This window comes from Excalfactoria chinensis, chromosome 7 (genome assembly GCF_039878825.1).
Source record: "Excalfactoria chinensis isolate bCotChi1 chromosome 7, bCotChi1.hap2, whole genome shotgun sequence".
In the NCBI taxonomy this organism is placed as follows: Eukaryota; Metazoa; Chordata; class Aves; order Galliformes; family Phasianidae; genus Excalfactoria; species Excalfactoria chinensis.
In genome coordinates, this window is record NC_092831.1 from 8,210,480 (window position 1) to 8,232,268 (window position 21,789).

Consider the following 21,789-nt stretch of genomic DNA (forward strand, 5'->3'; position numbering starts at 1 on the left):
TTTGATCCTGTTTCAGCTGTGGGAAGCAGCCATCACTCGCTGAGCAGCTCAAGTATGGAGGAAGCGATTTCCAGCCCCCACACTGATCCTGCATACAGTGCAGCCACATTGGCTGGTGGAAGAGCAGGGACACCGGTGACCATCAGTGTGCTGACCCATAGCACAGAGAGCTCTGCTTCCTACACTGAGACCACTAAAGCTTCAGATCCAACTCAGATGGTGTCAGTGGAGCAGAGTGGGATGGCCAGCACCTCGGTTGGCAGTGAAAGCCTTGCGACAGAGACGCTCTTCACCCATTCTTCCAAACTACTCACCGATTTGTCTTTCCAAAATGATCTCACAAGTAAGTTAGCGCGTCCCCATGTGTGTGTTTTCAGCATGAATTCTAGAGTCTGTTACAGAGAATCAATTATAGAGTTAAATCAGATTTTTATTTTTTAATATCCTTTCTTTTTTATTTGTAGTGATTGCTGAAGTTATCTATGCATTCTGAAACCTGTAGTATAAGATTGACTACTCCGTTGATGCTAAATGATCTGCATTTTTGTAGGCTGATATGCTACTCATTTAGGATTTCCTGACTGCAAAGTTTTCAATGAGTTCACGATAAGATGCAAATTAACATAATGCAATAATATCATCCTACAGAGGCATGAAGTTCACTGTGCCTAAAAGCAAACCAGCTGAAGAACAAAGATATGCTTTGGTTTGGAATGGAGGATAAGAGGGAGAGGATATGAGTTTTGTAAATCGAGAGATAAAGATGACTTTTGCAGCTTAGCTTCCCACAGAATATCATGGAATAAGTGCTCAGTCACATTAGGAAAGCAGTGCTGGAAGAAGAGGTTTTTTTAAAGAAACCTGCATTTTTCATGGTTACTTTATGTGCCAGAGTTTACCATTTTTGAATGAGCCAAGGAGGTAGATCAGTAACGACACTCAGATGATGCTCTTATTTTTTAGTATGGTCCAGTTTTACAGACGAGCATTTCATGTATATTTCAAATACTTCCAATATGATATTAAAATGCTTTTTTTTTTTTTTTTTTTTTTCTGTCATTCTAATGTATTTTGTCCTTTTACTGCAGGCTTTACAGGCAGCCATCAGCCAGTCAGCAGCGATGATGCAGAGAAAAGGACCTCAGTTTCTCATACAGACGGCACATACATTTCAACCGTGTACACCAGAGGAGGAGAAAGGACGCTCCTGTCTATCTCAAACAGCAGCACCTCTGCTGATTCCTCTGAAAGTTCCACGTTTTTTGCAGAAATTTCCAACCCTTCTGATTCATCGAAATCTCCTGTGGCACAGGACAGGAAGAACAATATATCCAGCGATGGCAGTTTTGTTCAGCCATCGACAGAGCCATTGCTGGTGCACTCTTCCAAACCATTGACTTCTGCTTCTATAGGCAACGTACAAAATACAACCGTCTTTGACACTGATTCCAGGTTGTTGCCCACTGGCAGATCATCTCCATCTTCATCCGTATCTCCACGCTCTTCCTCAGTGTCATCACTGCATCGCTCACCATCACCATCACCACCAACTTACTTGTTTGCAACATCAGAGACATCTGAGCCGCTCTCTTCCTCTGCGATAGCATCTTCAACCCCTCTGCAGGCTTTGTCATCCTCTTTACCCACTTCCTCGTTGGTTTCCCCATCTTATTCTTCAGTATCTTTATTGCCTCTGTTTTCATCACCGTCATCTGTCTCACAATCCAGTGACAGTGGCCCAGCAAGCACCCCCACAGCTACAGCTGCACCCAGGCGGATGCCCTCCACAGCTGCAGTGGCTGGGAGCTCATCCCGAGAGGCCACCAAGCACAGTGGCACACACCAACCCCAAAACAACACCTCCTTCAATATGACCAGGTCTCTCCCTCTCCCCACGGAACCCATGGAGCATCTCGGTGGCCGCGTTGTGTCCATGTCTGCTGCCACACCGGTAACAGAAACCATGTCACCAAGGAGTGCTACTTCCCAACGGGGTAGCTCTGGAAAGGCAACACCACCACCTCTGCTCATCACAGCCAGTGATGCCCCACAGACTGAGCCCACAGACGTGCTCCTCAGTACCTCAACAAGCGCAACAAGCCACAGTGTCATTGTCCCTGCTGTGGCACTGACTACAGTGAAACCTGTTGTACTGACAACACCAGGCAGCCGCCAGCCAACCCTGAGTGATGCTAGCACCACAAAAACCCACAGAGGTCCAACACCCACTACCACTAAACACATTTATACTACTGGTGAAAGCACAAAATCTGTGGGTCCCACCACTACAGTGCCTAGTAAGGTCACCAAGGGAATCATCCCTGCTACGAGCCCTCCTGTAGTGCATCCAATAAGCAAGACTGCTGTGAGCACAACTACATTGACTTCTACCAAACCAACCACCATCCTGCCATCAAGTAGCACAGCTGCCATGAGATCAACATCTCCAGCAACAGGTAATACGTCTAACAGTGCTCAGCAGCAGGGCCAACAACAACTGGGTCTCACATGGAGGGTCTTCAAAGGGTTACATATGCATATATGACAAGTCCATTGTAAGCAGGATTTGAGGATAAGAATTCTGTCTCCATTCCGGTATTTTTAAGATAGAGGTTTAACAACTGTGCTGAGCTGCTGGAAAAACTAACAACAAAAAAAAAGTGAACATTTTGGTGAAGGTTTCTGATGGAAATGTTAAGCTGAAATTTGGGTATTTCAAAGAAAAATCAAGCTGATGGCCTTCTGGGTAAGCCCAGGATGTACTTTACATTTGTCATGGAAAATAGATCAATATCTCTCTTATGAGAAAAGGCAACTGGCCAGCACTCGGTATTTTTGTTGGAAGTTTTTCTGTTATTATGACCTATGGTTGTTCTCTCCCCATCTCACTAAATAAATTTCTCCTTGAGGACCCATCACTTCTCCTGGTAGGTTACACACCATGGTCTTGCTGAGTGTGTTGTGATAACCAAGCCTGGGAAAGAGAGGCACGTGCTATTCAACTGTTCTGGATTTGCATTTCGTTACCTTGTGATCCAGAAGTGTTCTTTGAATCCATACTGATACGTAGCCTGGATGGGGCTCTGAGCACCTGATGGAGCTGTAGGTGTCCTTATTGTTGGACCAGATGGCCTTTATAGATCCCTTCCAACTAAAATCACTCTATGATTCTATTAGAGGTGGAAAGGTTGTGCTCAGGCACAGTTCTCACCCAGAGATATGCAGGTACTGAATAAGCAGATGTTTTCCTGCCCAGCAGAAGGGACTGGAGGCTCTTGGGGTGCAGGAGAATGGAGGTGGCAATGCCTGACTGCACTGCATTGCAAGGAGTCTATCAACAAAGAGCCCTGCAGAAGAACAAAGGATTTGATTTGTTGCTACTGCCAGGCTGCTTATCTTCCTAAGCAAATGTGTTGAGCTGCTTTATATGAATGGAAATCGATTCTGTGTTTAAAGTTCAGGAGCCTGACCCTAATGCCACTGTAGGATATTGTGTATACTTGACTGCATTAATCTTGCTAAAATACCGACAGTAGCGTATATTCCACCAGTAATTAGGTATTTAAAGGTTATTTCTCAAATGATTGATATTAATTAAATCTATGGCTTCGTACAGAATAAATAACTTTAGGGGAGTGGATTTTTTGTCACTCGTTTCTAGCTCAGTCCCTCACCGGTGCGAGGTAGCCAGGCCAGACAGCCCAGAGCACAGGCATAATCCCACATTGTGTGTCCCAAGTTGGGGGTCAGCTGTGGCTGTCTGCACTGCAGGGCTGCATGGTTCTTCAGCCATCCGTTGCTGTAGCATTGCGTGTCTTTGAAAAGCACTCCGGGTTACAGGAGCAGTGCTGCAGGCAGGCTGGGTGTTAATATTAGCATGGATCAACACGGGGTCCCAAGGGCTTCTGAATGAATATTCAACAGAAAGTGTTTTGTGTTTATTCTTGTAGCTCCAGCAGAATGATTAAGAACAGGATAAGCAGTAAGTGCAAATGATGCAGTGAATCATCTGATAATGCTCAGGGGGTCACAGAAGAGGAGCCAAGTTGATCTTTTTTAGCAGTTGTTCATGTTTGTGATCCTGCAACTATAGGCTGGTCTTTTTTTTTGTGGTTTTCTAGATGTGGATAAATGTCTTTCCAACCCTTGTCCTGCACTGGCCACCTGCAACAACACCCGTGGATCCTATGTCTGTCAGTGCCCTCTTGGATATGAGATGGAAAAAGGAAAGTGCAATTTAGGTAAGAAAACAAAAGCGAAAAAATGGGGAAAATGATGGAGAAAATGATCTGCAATCTTTTAAAATAAATTAACCCAGGCTCAGACAAGTTCAGGAGCTTTGTGTACCTCCCAGCTACTACTTTTACTGATAGCCTGACTTCAGTGGGCTCAGCCATCTGTATGGAATTAAGCAGCCGTGAAAGCCTTTGTAAGATCAAGGTCTTGTTTCCTACCTTTTGCATTTGTGGTGCAGCACAATTATTATCTGGGACTTGGGTTCTGGCCCCCTCCTTTTCTATTAAAAGACTGAAATCCCAAGGACTTATAATGCCCCATTGTGAAGGGGGATTTGTTTTGCTGGTGTTTCTTCTGACCCTTAATCAGCGAGGATTACGGCATGGAAATGTTGCTGAGCGACTTGGCTGAGGTGTCCCTGAAGGGTGTTTTGAAACATTTCTTTTTGTAGGAATGTGTCAGCTTCTAATTTAGAGAGTTGTTTTGATTATGCCTTGGACTGGGCTACAGGCAGATTATGTAAATACCGTGAAGGTGATTCCAGTCTCATTTCTACCAGAAGCTGTTATATTAGAGCTGTCTGATACAAAATTTGTGGTGAAGATAGGCTCTGAGGATGGGAAAGAATGGGAAAGAATTGGAAGCTTTACAACATTATCTGCAACTGTATTTGTTTTTCTGGTGGAACATAAAACTTGAGCTCTGAGTTCTCATTTCCACTGACTATCTCATGATACTTAATACAAGATTTAGGGATATTATCTCTCTGAGTCTGGACGACTTGGATTATTGCATTCTGTTGCCATGAATCAAATTGAATTCTAAGCATGGAAAAATGCATATTTCAGGCCTCCTTTCAAACATCATTGCTCATTCTGTCCAGCAGTTTGAAAAAGGAAAATGTCCTTTCTGCAGTGCTTCATCTTGACTTGTCAGTTTGCTTTCCTTGCACTGGAGGGGGGGGGGGGGGAGGCAAAAGATTCGGTGCATTTACCCCAAATTACTATAAATTAGCTTTGGCACCTGAAACCATCTTGCCACTGAATTTCCCCATCTCTCTCTGTGTTCAGGCGTCCTTCTGAATGAGTAAGTGCTGCTTGCTTTGGCTTATAGAAAGGAGGCACGTATTCCAACTAACCTGTCTTATTCTCCTTTTTAGTAAGAATATTTATAGGTCAGGTCCCCCTGAAGCTTAACATCACCCATGGGAAGTATGCAGATCTCCTGCAAGTGGAGCGTGAAATCCTGGCGATGGTGAGTGTCCCTGTGGGATGGTAGCAACACTGCTCGGGTCCTCGTGTGTCACTCCCCTTATGGTTGTGACAGCAGACACAGGGCTCTCTGGTCTGGATTTAGCCTTTCTAAACCATCCAGGTTGTCCACCCACCTACACCTGGGGACTGTCCTGGGGCTGGGGGTGCTACTGGGTGCTGTGCTGCTCCATTCCAACAACTCTCTTCTTCTTTTCAGCTGAATGCCTCTCTGTCGGGCTTGCCTGGGTACTACCACTCCACAGTCAAAGCCACCAGGTAAGGGGCCACAAGGAAGAGTGAGGAATGGTACCATGCGAATACTTGGGTTGTTCAGCTAGAGATCCACGTTCTGAGTCTGATCCAGTGGCACTGTGCTTAATGAAATCAAGCCCAGCAGCAGCATGGGGCACAGGAAATGCCTTTGCACCCTGGCCATCCATCCCAGTCCTCCTACTGGGGAGAGCTTGCTGAGCAGCTACAGATCTTCTGCCTCAGACAGCTTTTTCAGTATGTGTGTGATATCATGTCTATGTAAGCATTGCTTGTACTAATAACTAGCAGGTTGCTAACATACTAACCATGAAATCAGACTGACCCGTGGTACTCAGGGCTGTTTTGTTTTGTTTTCTGTTAGGGAGGCAAATGTTGTGCATGTTTCAGTGCAATCCACGTTCTCTTTAGCATCCAACGTGACTTTCTACGATGTTGTCGGCACCGTGAAAAGCTACATTCGGGCTTGCAAATCTCCCCCCGACCCCTGCCAGTTCATCTCCAGTCTGAAACCACTCCACAGAGGTAAACAGCATGGCAGATTTGTTTGATTTAAGCCCATTCAGAAAATAGAGAGATTTTGGCATTCAGCAAAGTTCCTCTGCAAGTTTCCACCTCACTTCAAGAGGAATCATCTTAAGATAGAATCATAGAGTCATTAAGATTGGAAAAGACCTCTAAGATCATGTATTCCAGCCATCAGCTCATCACCACTATGCCCACTACCCTGTGTCCCTTAGAGCCACATCTGCATGGTTCTTGGAGATGTCTTATTCCACCAACATGGCCAAGAGTTGGAAAACAATGGGGCACAAAAATGGGTCACTCTTTTTTCTTTCACGAGTTTCTGGTCCATGAACCACCTTTCTACCAAGTCCTCTGCCTGCCAAAGGACAGAGATGCCTGGAGAAGGCTGTCAGTGCTGGACAGGACTTTGTCCAGGCATTCAATATGCCATATTTGAAGGCCACACCTCACCGCTGTGGACTGAATTAATTTCAATTATTCTGTTGAGCTAGCTCAAAATCATATCCAGTGGTTACCTCAGGTTCAATAACTTAGAAACAAATTCTATTCATGGGTGAGTATTTAAAGAGCAGGTGACAGATCTAAGGATAAATAGCGTGCCCAACAGGGAGGGGGATGCAAAAGGGGAGCTCCAAGTGAGTGAAACACATCCCATACAAGTTCCTGCTTCTCGTGGGTATGCTTTCATTTGCTTGTTCCAGCTATTCCACTTCCCAGTAAAATACATAGTCTCAGTGGCACAATTTCCATTGTGTCACAATCGTGTGACACAATTTCCATTGTTCGCTCCCAGTTTTGCTGAATGCTCATGCCAATAAACCTGATTTCTAAAGGTAAAATGTTGCTTCAAAGTACTGTAAGTGAAAGAACCGTCTCATTGCGTTTCAAAAGTGAAGGAAACGGCAGTGCTTGATATTGGAATGGAAGAAGCTCTTTTGGGCTGAGCAAAATGCTTTGCTAGATATAACCTTAAAAGTGGTTTTGTTGAGCAGGCTCGGGGGGGGGGGGGGGGGGGGGAGGGGGGATGTGTTTCTGCTTGAGCCAAAATAAATTTTTCTTTTTAATTTCCCCTTCAGCCTCTGAGCTGAAATATTCATTATTCCCCCATTCCATTTGCCTGTACAAAAGATGGTAGATATGCATGAAATTGTGGCATATTGTGATTCTGACCATCTCAAAATGGAACCAATATTATTACAAAAAGAGAGAAAGAGAGTTGAGAGTAGCAAATGAGCTGAATGGAATGCCTGGGGAAGGCTAATGTGCATGCTGGTGTGTTCAGAGAGAACCGTGCTGATGTTGGCTCTGTGTTCCCAACAGTTGGCAGCTTGTGCAAGCAGAAGGACCCCGAATGTGACAAGGAGACCTCTGAGTGCACCGACTTTGATGGGGTTGCGCTCTGCCAGTGCAAAAGCGGGTACTTCAAGTACAATAAGATGGACCATTCCTGCAGAGGTATTGCACTTCATGCAGCCTTTTTTTTTTTTGGCCTGAGTTTGCTTAATCTTTTTGTGTCAGTTGCAATGATTTGTGCTTGTGTGCCGTGCACATCACTGTGTGTGCAAGAAGCTTGATATTATAAATAGATATCAGCAGCTCAAGTTTCTTTTAGTCGGCTAGAGGACTTTTCAGCAGATTCTGGAGGTGCAGTCTCTCTCTTGGAATAATATTATCCTTTTCTGGAGCATGCTGTGAGTAACAACGGTGCAGAAGAGGGAGAAGGGGGCCTGACCGTTCTGGGCTTCAGCTCAGTGGCACAGAGCAGAGATGACGTGCAGCTCTGCCTGTTTTGATTTTGTCTGAACTCTCAGCGAACTTCAGATAATTGCTTTAAATTCACGAGCTTATATCAATACATCTTCACTATTTTTTAAATAAGCAAGTATCTGAAAATGGTTATGAATTTATTTTTCAACTGGGTTCCTGATAGAAATTTTAAGCTTCGGGGTTATGTTATTTTTAGCTACTCCTCAGATCATGAAATTTGTTTTGCTACATCTTAAACGAGGCCTTTGTCCTTGTGCCAATAGTCAGAGTGCGTTTTATAGGATGAGGACATCCATTCCCTAGTTGCAGCACTTGTTGCAGGGCTTCTTAGGAAATCCAGGTTTTTTATGACCTATCAATAATAATTGCAATGATGGTTATATATTGTGTCTGGCACTATCAGCAGGGTTGATAATAAAGTAGGAGGAGATGCTTTGTCATTTCTGAATCTGATCGGAGTGCAGGTGGTGGATGCTCTGTCCCTGGAGACACCCAAGGTCAGGCTGGACAGGGCTCAGAGCACCTGATCGAGCTGTAGGTGTCCCTGCTCACTGCATGGACACTGGTCCAGAAGGCCTTCAGAGGTCCTTTCCAAATCAAATGATTCAGTGGTTCTATTGTGTGTCTGGAAATAATGCACGAACTGTGGGCTCTGGGATGGGCATCCCTGAATTGGGAACCCTGGATCTTGGGTTATGGTCCTGCCTCTCTTCTTCTCTACATCTCCAAGCAATACCCTTTGTATTTCCCTCCCTCCAATCAACTTGTATTTTGGAAGAAGGACTTTTGTTAGGAAATATTGTCTCCACCCACCCTGAGAGGCAGAGAGGGTGGTGATGGGGAGCTGAGATGCCCACCAATCTTGGGGACTGACCATTCATCTTGTCCATGACCCTTGGCAAGTGTTGGTGTGCAGATAAATGCCTGAAAGGCTGCAAGGCACTCAAATGCAATAGTTATGGAGGGGGCTAAGTGATGTAACACCTTGTAGACAGAGAGATGTGGTCACACCCTGCTTACCAGTCTTGTTTGCTGTGCTAAGTGAGAAAAAGCTACCCCCTGTGTGGTAGTGGGTGCTACTGAGTGCACAGTGTGGTGCACCAGCAATGTATCAGCCTGTCAGCTTCACTGTCCCCATCTGGGTAAGCCAGGCCATCAGGGTTTTTAAAGTCATTTTCAAAAGCCAAGCTGTACTGGAGCTATTCTTTTGATATTTATAGCACATAATATGCCAGGCTTTTTTAGAATCTCTGCCCTCTTATTGACTGAACAGGAACTGTGGTCTCCCAAGCATCCGACCCTCATTGTGGGTCATGCAGACATAGACTGCTACCTCCCATTAAGTACTTGCAAAGGGGAAACAACCATTGTGCTGCCCCATCCGGCCTCCTGTGGGAGGCTGGGGGGCAGTCGGGAGGAGAACACCACCATGTGACCCCAAGTATTGCTCTGCTCTGTCTGCCACCTGGGGAGTGCTTGAGAACGTCCTCAGGAGGAGCAGTGGGGCTGCACAGGGCAGGGTGCAAGGGCAGAGGCAGGCAGGGGGATTTGATGGTGAGGAGGAGCAATGTGATAATGTAGCCTTTTCCAACCCAGAAAACATCCATCCAAAGGCTGGAATTTGACACTGGGATAATGCAGACCAGAGAGAAGGTGAATGTTTTTAATGGCTGGGGAAATTAGCTTTTTGAGCATCTGACTGAGTGTTGCGGTTGATTGTCACTGTAAATATTAAAACCAAGCTTGGATGGTTCTGTGAAATGTAGTTCCTCTTCAACTATTTGATTTGAAACCCAGTTCAATTTGGAATTGAATTTAGGGAAGTTCTCTGACTTGTATTATGAGGGAGAGGTCACAGTCACATTGCTCCCAGCTGGCACTGATATTGCTTGTTACTGGTACTGCAAGAACCATTAACTCCAAGTCCAGCTAGAGCACTAGTGGTCTCTTCTGGTTTATTAGGATATTGCCAGCCTGTTGATATTCTGTGGGAAACAATGCAGGTGTGCAGTGAGTTCCCAGTTGGGCAAGAAGAGTTTGTGTTGTGAATCATTTTACCTGCTGCCCACCCTATGGCAGGCTGGGAGGTGAGCTAAGTGCACAGTGTTTTGCCTAAAACAAAGGATGATGGAGTATCAGAGCACGCAGCTTCCTGCTGCACCAGCGCTGTCAGCCCAGAGGCTGGTTGGGGTGAAGCTGCCGTGGGAAGCAGAAATGTGAGTGCCTCCTATGCACCACTGCGTGGTGCTCATGGCCCTTCTCTGTTGTGTTTGCAGCCTGCGAAGATGGATACAAGCTGGAAAATGAGACCTGTGTGAGGTACAGTGAGAGCTCTGCCCCCTCCTACCCCACCGTCCTTCTTAGTGCTGCTTTGGTGACCTGTTGGCACAAGCAAGCTGATGAAACTCCCTCTTGTTTTCTGTTGTCAGCTGCCCATTTGGCTTAGGGGGATTCAACTGTGGGAACCGTAAGTACCAAGTGTCATTCATTTCATTCTGGGGGGAAATTTGAAACCAGTGATTACAAGTAACTATGTCTAAAGCACAGTAAGCGCAAATCACTCTTGTCAGGTTTTTTGTCTCTTCACTGTCTGTCAGAAGTTATTTTGCTGGCCAAAATATTTAGTTGACAAAATTGACTTGATATTATCTGCCACCAAGATCCGTATTTTCCTTGGAGATTTTCTTTCCATGGATGCTCTGCCAAGATAGCATATACACACTTTTGAAGTGAGATATTCAGAGTGAATCCGTGAAAGTTTGTCTAAGCTATCCTGATTTAGCACTGCAGGGTATCAGTCCCCCTGGCACACAGGAGCCCATCCTTCCTTCAGTGAGAGACCCCCAGCTCCGTTTGCTTCAGATGACAATTACAGAGGGAGGAAGGCAGGAAGCAAACAGTTAATCCGCTTGCATGAGGACTGTGTTTACATTAATATCTATGGCCAAGCTACTGTCTCTAAGCAAATCTCTCTCTTTCCTGCCCCTAGCATATCAACTAATTACGGTGGTGATTGCGGCCGCAGGAGGAGGATTGCTGCTTATCATGGGCATAGCACTGATAGTCACCTGCTGCCGGTAAGTTCTCCAGAAATGCAGGGTAGGTGGAAAGGAGGAGTTTGGGCAACAGGAAGAATTGCTGGGCCATTGTGAAGAGGTGTTGGAGTGCATTCAAGGTCCTTCTCCAAGCACAGGTCCTGCTCCTGCTCTCATCACATGTCTCTCCCTCTCAGGCACACACACACAGTGCAAACCTAGTTGTTGTACCAGCAGGCAGCTTTGAACTAGAGGCAAGGTGTGCTGCTGAGGTAGTTGTGCTTTGTGATTTATAAACTATGAAGAAGGGCTGCCTTGCAGTAACACTCTCTTCCCAACCATTCCAGCCCCAAATCTAAGGTTTCAAAGCTCTCTGTTCAAAGTCAGCGGTTGGATGGATCAGTAACCTAGCACTGGTAGTAGGCACAGTGTCCTTTGGTGCTTTGAGTCAGGAGCAAGGCCCAGCCAGGAGATGTGATGGTCACTACACCTCCAGGTGGGAATGGTTTGGTCTTCTAATGGGTCCTGGCATTTGGCAGGCCAAGTAGTCTTCTTTGCACTGGAGATATTACCAACATCCACTCCTACAACATGGGGGTGATGTAAGGGCTTTCCGTGGTTTTCAGCCAGCAGCTTCCAGTTCTTCCTTCTTAGGAAGTAACATAATGCCTAGAAGGCACTTGGAAACTTGAATAGAGTGGGGCTTGTGTACATTTTCTTCCTGCATGTATGTTTTTAAGAGACAACAGGCATAAGTTGAAACAGGAAAGGACCTTATATCAGGATTACTTATAACTTTTCACTTTCCTTCATTCTTTTCTAAACAGGAAGAATAAAAATGACATAAGTAAGCTTATTTTCAAGAGTGGGGATTTCCAGATGTCACCATATGCCGAGTATCCAAAGAACCCCCGAGCACAAGAGTGGGGCAGAGAGACCATTGAGATGCAGGAGAACGGAAGCACCAAGAACTTGTTGCAGATGACAGATGTTTATTACTCGGTATCTATCTGCAACTTAAATCTCAACCTTTTCTATCTCATACAGCAAAGAGACATCTCTTTATTTTTGGAAGCATAGATCCCTTTCCTTCAAAACAAAAGAGCAAAGCAAATGGCTGCCAGAGACAGCAAGGCACTGAGAGTTCTGTGAACTCCAGCTGTTATATGTGTCTGAATATCACAAAAAAAGTGTCAGCACTTCCAGATTATACTCGAAGCAGGAAACAAACTGATTTTCTAGGAGCGTTTCTTTTAAGAGCAACTCTGATGATAACTTGTGTTAAGGTGAATTATTTCAATGCCTGAGCTCATTAGCACAGTTCTCTTGGATTAAAAATTAACCGTACACTTAGACTGCATTTGGTGGAGTCAGGTAAACTTCTGGATGGGTAAACTTCAAGTTTTCTATTTGGCAAGATGTCAAAACTCAGTTCCATCAGAATATTGCCCTCAGGGAAATGCATGACTCCCACAGTACAATTAATTCTAAGTCATAATTAGTGATTGTTTTGTTCCTTCTAGCTACTGAAATAACTGATGGGAAAGATGGGAAAGCTGTGCTTGGAAGAGTAGTTGTCTGAGAATAAGACTTGTTCTGTGTGTTTTTTTCTTTTCCCTACTCATACAGCCAACTGGACTGAGAAATCCAGAACTGGAAAGAAATGGACTTTATCCTCCCTACACTGGTTTGCCTGGATCTCGACATTCATGCATCTACCCTGGACAATACAATCCATCTTTCATTAGTGACGAAGCCAGAAGAAGAGACTATTTTTAGCAGGACAGAGAGGGACTGGAAGACTGACAGAGTTTTGTGACCCTTGATCCCCAGGTGCAATGTGTCTCCTGGCAGTTCAGCCCACACCAGTCTCATTCTTCCCCTTTAACAGGATGGTCTTTGAACTCCATACCGAATGTTGCTGCCCCCAGGAATGGTTACATTCGCTGAGCAGCAGAGAGGAAGAGGAGGAGGAAGTGAATGGCTCAAGGTGCACATCAGTAAAAGATGGAAGCTCGTGTGTACTCTGGTTTTGTTCTGTGCTGCTTCTTCACTCCTTACGCTACGTGGCAAGCATGGATCAGTACAGGCAGATGAACTGTGTCCAGCACTCTGTGTTGAATACCACTAGGGAGTGTTTTGTTTACAGATCTTGTTCACTGTTGACTGTGCTTGTCTTCTTGGCCAACCTTCATGCAAAGATTCACTGTGTGACTGGTTTTGGTAGGACAAGTTTGTCCACCCCTTTTCTCCTTGCTGCTTTGCTTTCTGCTTCATATGTGACAGGAGAGCTGGCTTGTCCTCTGACCCTTACCTTCTTACTGGTAGAAGTTCTCCAAATGGTGAGGCCCTTGCAGCAGCCCGGTGCCTGGCAGCGTTGGCTGAACTCATGGGTGGATTGTCCCTGAGGAGAAGGAGAAATTAGTCATGCCAATTCAAACTGGAAGTAGGCACAGTTGGTTGTACCTGCTGCTTTGAGAACTTATGTAGATAGGGAAGAGTGTAGGTATGTCGTCTTTCTGTCAGCCAGCCTGGTCCGGAAGTGATGCTGCTACACATCATCACAATGCTTCTGTATAGGAGCTTAGCAGGATGTTTACTTGCAGGATGAAAAGACCTATAAAAACATCAATGTGATGTAAAATATCTGCTCACAAGGAAGAAAAACATCGGCTGGGAATTCACCCTGCTTCTTAGATGAAATGTAGGAAGAATAAATAATGCTGTGGTCCTGGCTAGGCATGTGGAACATGGCATCTAGGCACTGTGGCTGGGACATAGCTTTCAGGACTTCACAGCCCACCTTGATTTCAGGGGGAACTGTGGAAGCTTTCAGTCCACTGGAAAATAAGGCCCTCAGCAGTCAGTTGCATTTAGGGCAGAGAGAAACATGATCCTTTCAATCCTAACATAGCAAAGATCACTTACATCAAAATATTTTGCTTTCTGCTGTTCTAGTTTCGGGTGATACAAACTGGGCAGGTTTCCTCAGCAAGGTGTGTGAATTCATATTAATCGCTTTGGCAAAAGCTAAAGAATGAGAGTTATTACATTCCTCACTAAAGATCAGATCAAAAGCCTATTGACTTCATTCTTTCTTGAGTAGGGTGTTGAAAGAGCTCTTATTAACGAAGTATATTTCCCGCTTATCTTAACTGCAAAGATAACCTTCATCATCCAGACCTTGCTCAGATACAGGGTCCTACTGCAGACCTTCACCCTCAGTGCGATCATGCTTTTAATTCAGGATGGCTGTTTGCATGAGGATATCAGGTAGTACAGTTCCTTAGCTATTAACCCACCATCCCTGCACTGAAGGGCACGTACCATCTGACATTCCTTTCTCCCACACAGTGCTCAAAAAGGCACAGTGCCTACAGTTAAATTCAGTAAGGTATCTCTGAAGCACTGAGGACTGCAGGTTGTGTCCCCAAAGTGCCTGACCGCTGATAAGAAAGGCAGTTCCAAGGCTGATGTGTGGTGTGGCTGCTCCTTGAAGGCAAGCCTGGGGTAAACATGGCAATGTTCATGTCCTGGAGGTGCTGGGAAGCTCCCAACCCTTCCAGCACCTTTAATAGCTGTTGTGTTCTGTTGTGTTCCCTACCAAAAGGAGCAGCTACACATAGGGAGGGTGTGGTTTGGCCATAACTAGGTTTTTATGGATGCCAGGGGCAGTATGCTCCTCACTGACGTCATCTTATGGTCATGGTGCATGTGGCTGAATGCATAATCACATTTGCAAGCTTATCTCATATGTAGGGTGGAAATGAATGGATGCTTATGCTGCTGAAGGTGCTGTACTTAAGGAGCATAATAGTTATAGTATCCAAAACAGTGTAAAAGGCAAAGCACAAGAATTAACTGTTACCAGTGTTTTCAAACTGAGAAAGATGTTCTCCCCGTTGTTAGTAGCCAATATCTTAATTGCACAGGGTCTGCTGGATGGTATGAAGCAAGGCCTTGGCCCTGCCATGCTCTGGGGTCCTTTAAAGAGGGCATTATAGGGGTCATTCTATGAGGGTGAGCTGCCTCTTTCACCCAACACCAGATTTGGTTGTGAGAGTGCCTAGAACTGAAGGGACTGCCTCTCCCATGGGATGGATGTAAGCTTTGTCTTTGAATGAGACAAATGAATGGGAATGAAAGGGAAAGCTGGGACTTGGTGCTGGATCTAAATCCAGAGCGCATAGATGAGCACTGGGATTTGTCCCTGTTTGCTGATGTCAGCCTAACAAAAAAATAAGCATGTCTCAGCAATGCTGGTAGGATTCAACTGCATGACACTCAAACAGGGAAGAGTGTGGGGATTTGCTTATACCTGCTTTGATTAATTGCTTGTTTAGTTTGAAGGCTGTGAAATGTTCCTTTGTATGCCAGGTGCGAAGGACAAAGTGTGAAATACCAAAGGACAAATGCAGATCCTTTCTTCTATGTAAAGAGTAACATATGGGTTACGTGAGCAAAACTCCAATCTGTGTCACTTTGCAGCAAACTGCAGATTGCGAGTGATTTGAGTGGGAAACGTGATAGGATTGTTCCTAACCGAGATTACAGAATTCATTTTTTTAATGACCTTCTAAGTTCTTCTTAGCGAAATGAAAGGGTCTCAAGAAAGTCAGCAGGATTTTCTGAGTGAAGACTGCAAAACCTGGCTTTTTTCCAAGAGAACAAATTTTACTGCACTGAAATTCTATCTCTGCCAGAGCAAGTAAATGTTGGGGTAATAATTATGAGATTATTCCGTTGCAGCTTCCTTTTAGTTCTGGTAACAAATGAGTCAATGTCCACAGGAGGAGGAAAATGGTCCCTCCTGACCTGCCACCACCATGGGTGTCCCAGGAGGAGAGGATTGAGGCAGGTGCCAGCCCTGAGGTCAGCACAGGCACTTACCTGTGCAGGATAAGTAGTGGCAGTGCTTTTGGGTTTTGTTGATCCTGCTGGATATGAATCTCCAGGTGGAATATCAGTTCCTGAAGCCCACTTTCAAATGTGTTTAGCACTTAACTCCTCCTAGGATGCCTAAGCAAACGCGACTCAGTCTGTTTATATTGCTGTTAGCTTGCCCAGATTGCAGATTTTGAGCACACTGGATACTTTTGCCAAGGGAAATCGCTCTGCTATCCAGGAGGACAAGATGGAAATAGCAAGTTTCATGCATGCAGGCTGCAAGTGGCTCAGCCAGGTGTGGGGAAAGGAGGAAAAACCACACCGATACGACAAAGAATCTGTTTGCATTTCTGATTGCTGTGTAAAGCCAGGTGAGCTGTCAGCAAGGGCCCACAGGTGGTGTGTGGGGGAGGCTTGCAGGGAAAAAAAGTGCTAATTCAGCTGATGACAGGAAAGGATGTAGGAGGCCATGCTGCACTGGAAAACCAGGGTTCTCTTGCATGCCACTGAAATCTCAAAGCACTGAATTTGGCTATATGAGGAACATGGGGACAGGGATATTTTGATGCCTTTTGCCCTCTGTGTTTATAGCACTGTGTAAAAGAACAGCAATGAATCTTGTTTCCATTGCAGCATATCCCAGAAAGTTCCCCTGTTCCCCTGTTTACAGAGGCACTAAAAGTGATTTGCCTTCACTGTGAGCAACAGAAAAAGTTTTTTCCTCTTTACATAAAAGGACCCAACCCAGCATCCACTTTGGTGACTGGGATAACTCTCCCATGGATTGCAGTGGAGTATTTTAGGCCTGAATTATTCCCCTGCCAGGTTCACTTGTGTCTACACCATGCATTCCTGCAGCTCTGTGTTCTGTGATATTGTTGCTGCCTTTTCACGTCGTATTTATTTTTCGTATGTGTCCTTATTACTGTAGCAGGGCCTGTATTATGTAAGATTGAAAAACAGGTTGTTCAAGATCTTGAAATGCTTTCCCGAGATGAGAATGAATATGAATTTCATAGAAGACGTTTTACTGTTCAGCCGACCTGTTTCCTGTAGTGTAAGATCTCCAGGGATGTAGAGGTGATTCGTGCACTCGCAGTTAAGATCTACCTGTCAGTTCACATACTTGTGCTTTCAGAAATGAAACAAGATCTCCCAGTTTTGAAAGGTTTCTGTGCTGTAAGGTCATGTGCGAGGTAACACCTCTCCTGCATGGTTTGTGTTTTGTGTGATAATATCCTTGTTGATGGAAAACTGAGAGAAGGTTCCTGATGTTCTTCAAAAGTCATGTGTAAGTGCTAAGTCCATTGGTCTTCATTCTGGTAAGATGGTGGAAGGGATGGGAGTCTTGCTTGGGTAATACAACAGGAAGTGGCCCCAAATCTGCACAACATGAAAAAGTCCTGGGGAATCTGGTAAATAAGTGGTCAGTTTTCTTGAGCAGTGCCACACAATTTGCCTGACGTGTTTGTTCTAAAGACCATCAGTACAGTTAACTTACTTTGAGGAAAGAAAACGACAACAACAAAACAGAATAAGTGTGTAATTCTTTCTATTAAACTCAGTCATTTGTTTTAAGCCCCGTTACGTTCTGCAGGTTGTTCTCCTGGCAGAATCCAACATTTTATACGTAAGGTCATCACAGTTTCTTTAACAGCTTTCAGAACTGCGGTAGTAATGCTTGCCTTTAGTGAGGTTTCTTTCAAAAGGTGGATTTTGAGCATTTATTTGTGCTTCCTCAATCAACCTGCTTCATGTTCTTCCCATTGCTGTGCTTCCTTCTCCGTAGCTCTGAATGTTCGCTTCCAAGTTGCTGGGGTTCTAAGGACATTCTCCAAACCAGTATTATTTAAAGTTGTATCATATTTTCTGCCTCTACTAATTATACAGTACTGTAGTAGCAAAATATAATTTTTAAGGATTGGATTATTTTTATACCTGCATCCAATATTATTAAATCTGGCGTTCTAGTCAGTATTATAAAAAGACACAATAAAACTATGAATATTAGCATGTCTCAGCTTTTTTACTGTCTAAAGTTTTCCCTGTAAAGAGATGCAAATGCAACTTTTAGACTGAAGGAACCTTAGAGCCTTTTGTTCTTCTAGTAGTGCTTGGTGATTGAATGGCTAAAATGAAAAGGAAGAGGAAAATCACATGTTATGGTAAGCTGTGCTAAACAGAGTTGTGCTCGCTTCTGTGCTGATATGTTCATTTGGGTAGTACTGAGCAACTCAAAGTTTAATTTAAGAATCTTACTTGGTTTCACTTTTCATCCATCTGGAAATGCTGGAATTGGCGAAAGTAGGGAAGGAAGAGTTTGGGAGAGGTTGGTGCAAGGACAGGGAACTTGACCACATTAAGATCAGTCCTACATCACTAATAGCTATTGGGAACCATGAAGATTATAAAGCTGAGTGTTCCTCAGAGGAGGAAGCTTGGTCCCTTGTATCCAGAAAAACACAGAGTCCTGCAAAGAGGCGTGATATGGAAGAGCATCCTGAGTATTGGCAGGATTGTTAATCTGGGGCAATCATTCTATATGATGTCCCAGAGAAATACAACACTCAGGTGTGACAGGAATTGAATGGAACCAAGCTACTCTACCAAAATCTAGATGGGTGATCTGAAACCACCATCTGACTAACCATGAAGAGGTAAGCATCTAAAGAAGGTAAGATTTCCCTTTGCCTTTATACTAATGTCACAGTGCTCTGCATATAGACAGCTGCACTAGGTGAAATGAGTGTTACCTGCAGAGAAATGGTGAGTCTAGAACATAGGTTATTGCTGCAGCCTGAAACTCAAGTCTACTTTCTGCAGTGATATGGTACAGAATTACATTGTATGCCCGCTCCTTTTCTAGAAAGACTCCAGTGGGAAAATAGAGAGAGTAACATGGTTAATCCTGTCAAATGAGGTTCTGCTCATTTGCAAGGAAAGGCTTGTTGCAGTGCCACTGTTTTGTTACCAACAATAGTATTGCAAGCTGATCTGTTTTCTGTATGGTGTTGGTATCTCTTAAGCAAAAGGACAGGTCGTGTTACTGTGAGGCTGGGTAAATTTGCAGTTATGGACAAGCATGTGACTCAACAGTCCTGCCCATTTCAGATTTGCTTACTAGTGTCTCTGACATCACTGAATGCAACCATGCTGCGTGGCCTGAGCCATAGAATCATTTGGGTTGGAAAAGACCCATCAGATCATCAAATCCACCCATCAACATAACACTACCGGGTGCACCACTAACCCATGTCCATAAGCACCATATCCATGCTTCTCTTAAGTACCTCTAAACATGGTGATTCCGCCACTTCCCTGCGCCAAAGCCTAACCACTCTTTCTGTAAAGAAGTCCTTCCTGATAGCCAGTGTAAATATTGCCTTGTGTAACTTGAGCCTATTTCCTTGCATTCTATTACTTGTCTCCTGAGAAAAGAAACTGAAATCCCTGTCTCTGCAAACTTCTTTCGGTTAACCCTAGTGAGCAAACATGTTTCTCCTCAGTCTCCCTTTCTCAGCCCCACTTCCCTCAGCCACTCCTCAGAAGTCCTGTCTTCTAGACCCTTCACCAGGTTGCCTTCTAGTCCTGTCATCCTTGTTCCCAACAATATCCTTCTTGTAGTGAAGATCCTCAAAGTGAGTCCATTGCTTGATGTTTAGTCTTACCAGGGCTGAGGACAGGACAATCCCTTCCCTGGCCCTGCTTTCCTCACTGGTTCTGATGCAAGCCAGGAGCCATTGGCCTTCTTGGCCACCTGGGCAGCCTGCTGGCTCATGTTCAGTTGGTAGCCAACCAGACCCCCAGGTCTTTTTCAGACAAGCAACTTTCCAGCCACTCTGCCTCCAGCATACAGTGCATGGAGCTGTTGTGACCAAATGCAGCACATGACATTTAGCCTTGTTGAATGTCATACAACTGGCCTCAGCCTACCTAGATCCTTCCTGCCTTCAGGCAAATCAATCCTCCTGACCAGTTTGGTGTCATCTGCAAACTTGCTGAGGGTGCACTTGATCCTCTCATCAAGGTCGGTGATAAAAACGCTAAACAAAACCTGTTCCATTTCTGAGCCCTGGGTAACATCACTTGTGACTGGCTGCCTAACGATTTAACTCTGTTCACAACAACACTTTGAGTATACTGTACAGCCAGTTTTTTCCCAGCAAATAGTACAACCATCCAAGCCAAGAACAGCCAGTTTCTACAATGAAGCTGTGAGAAACAGCATCAAATGTTTTGCTAAAGTCCAAATCGACCACATCCGCAGTTTTTCACTCATCTGCTAAGCACGTCATCTTGTCATAGACGGGGATCAGGTTAGTCCTGCAGGACAGTCTTTCACAAAGCCATTCTGACTGGATCTGATCATCTAGCTGTCCTGTACGTGCTATGTGATGGCATTCAGGATGATCTGCTCCATGACCTTCGCTGGCACTGACATCAGACTGACAGGCTGGTAATTCCTCGAGTCCTCCTTCCTGCCCTTCTTGTAGGTGAACATCATATTTGCTAAACTCTAGTCAACTGGGACCTCTCTTGTTAGACAGAACTGCCAATAGGTTTTGAAAATGTCTTGATGAGCACTTCTGCCAGCTCATTCTGTACCTTTGGGTGGATCCTGTCTGGCCCCATAGAGCTCTATGTGCTGTATGTAGATCTATATATAAAGATATTTTTTAATTGCCTTAATCTGGAGCAACAAAGTTATATTTTAGCTGAGTTTTTTCCCTTCTTATTTGCTTCCTGCATTACTGCACCACATCTTTGCAGCCTCTTGAATTGCTTGTCCCTTCTTCCAAAGCTCATAAACTCTATTTTTCTTCCCGAGTTCTAGAAGAAACTCTCTGCTCTGCCAGGCTGGTCATCCTTGCCAGCTCATCTTTCAGCACATAAGAACAACCTGTTCCTGTGCCTTCACCAACTCTTCTGGACTCTTTTAGCTTCTAGAACTACCTCCCAAGGGACTCTAAGAACCAGGTTCCCATTCTGAGAACCAGTAAACAAAAGAATTTGAACTGCATACTCTTCCCCTGATTGCAGGTGAGTCTGGATACATATAATTTTGATTTAGACTTTCTGCAGGTTTGTTTGAATCTTCACCCAATTGTGACACACATTTCTAAATGCTGGGGGTTGGAATTAGGTGACCTTCAAGGTCCCTTTCGATCCAAGCCATTCAGTGATTCTGTGTGTGTGTAATACTCCATGGATTAATTAAATTTACATGAGATAGCAAAATGTATGGGAATCTGGTAAGGAACGGAACTGAAAAATATACAGGAAGATGTAATCCTGCGTATGAATAGCTATAAAAGAATCTTGTTCCTTCTCTAATGAACACCTTCTGATGACATGATTGACCCATGCTTACATTCAGGTTATGTTTAGATAATGGTGCCTTGACTATGTACATTAAGATTAGAAAAGACCTTTCACCTCTGATACCATTTTCCTGCCATAAACAAGGATCAAGACAAGTGAACAACTACTGTCTGTTACTAAACATAGCACACTTTAAAGTCATTGTAATTGTTGGTCAATATTCTTGCTCGCCATATCTGAGCTTTGACGCATGACAGTTTTGTTTTACAGCTTCTGGACAGTAACTTAAAAACTTCCTCAAAGAAAGATTTGTCTGTGATTCTTTACGGGACATCAGACATGATGCACGTGTGCACATCTGTCTGCACTAGCAGTCAACTATTTAATGTCTAAATATGCCCTTCATAACTTCCTTAATAATTCCATTAGAGGTAATGATGTTTCAGTGAAATCGGTTGTTCTGTTTTGATAATTCTCTGCTCCCGGTCTCC

General features: G+C 44.4%; 1 protein-coding gene across 4 annotated transcripts in view; it reads left to right on the top strand.

Annotated features, from left to right (window-relative positions):
- Positions 1 to 17,982, top strand: part of HEG1 (heart development protein with EGF like domains 1) — a 34,890-nt gene extending 16,908 nt beyond the window's left edge. For 3 of the 4 annotated variants that reach the window (XM_072341858.1, XM_072341859.1, XM_072341860.1), the window contains exons 10-21: positions 17 to 343; positions 1,089 to 2,456; positions 4,122 to 4,241; positions 5,396 to 5,490; positions 5,707 to 5,765; positions 6,124 to 6,284; positions 7,608 to 7,742; positions 10,331 to 10,373; positions 10,484 to 10,521; positions 11,044 to 11,131; positions 11,917 to 12,091; positions 12,719 to 17,982. In XM_072341858.1, the coding sequence (XP_072197959.1) occupies positions 17 to 343; positions 1,089 to 2,456; positions 4,122 to 4,241; positions 5,396 to 5,490; positions 5,707 to 5,765; positions 6,124 to 6,284; positions 7,608 to 7,742; positions 10,331 to 10,373; positions 10,484 to 10,521; positions 11,044 to 11,131; positions 11,917 to 12,091; positions 12,719 to 12,868 (2,759 nt within the window). In that variant the 3' untranslated portion in view covers positions 12,869 to 17,982. Of the gene's footprint in view, positions 1 to 16; positions 344 to 1,088; positions 2,457 to 4,121; positions 4,242 to 5,395; positions 5,491 to 5,706; positions 5,766 to 6,123; positions 6,285 to 7,607; positions 7,743 to 10,330; positions 10,374 to 10,483; positions 10,522 to 11,043; positions 11,132 to 11,916; positions 12,092 to 12,718 lie in introns of those variants that run through there. The other variant, XR_011904311.1, reaches the window with a different exon arrangement.
- Positions 17,983 to 21,789: the final 3,807 nt, after the last annotated feature.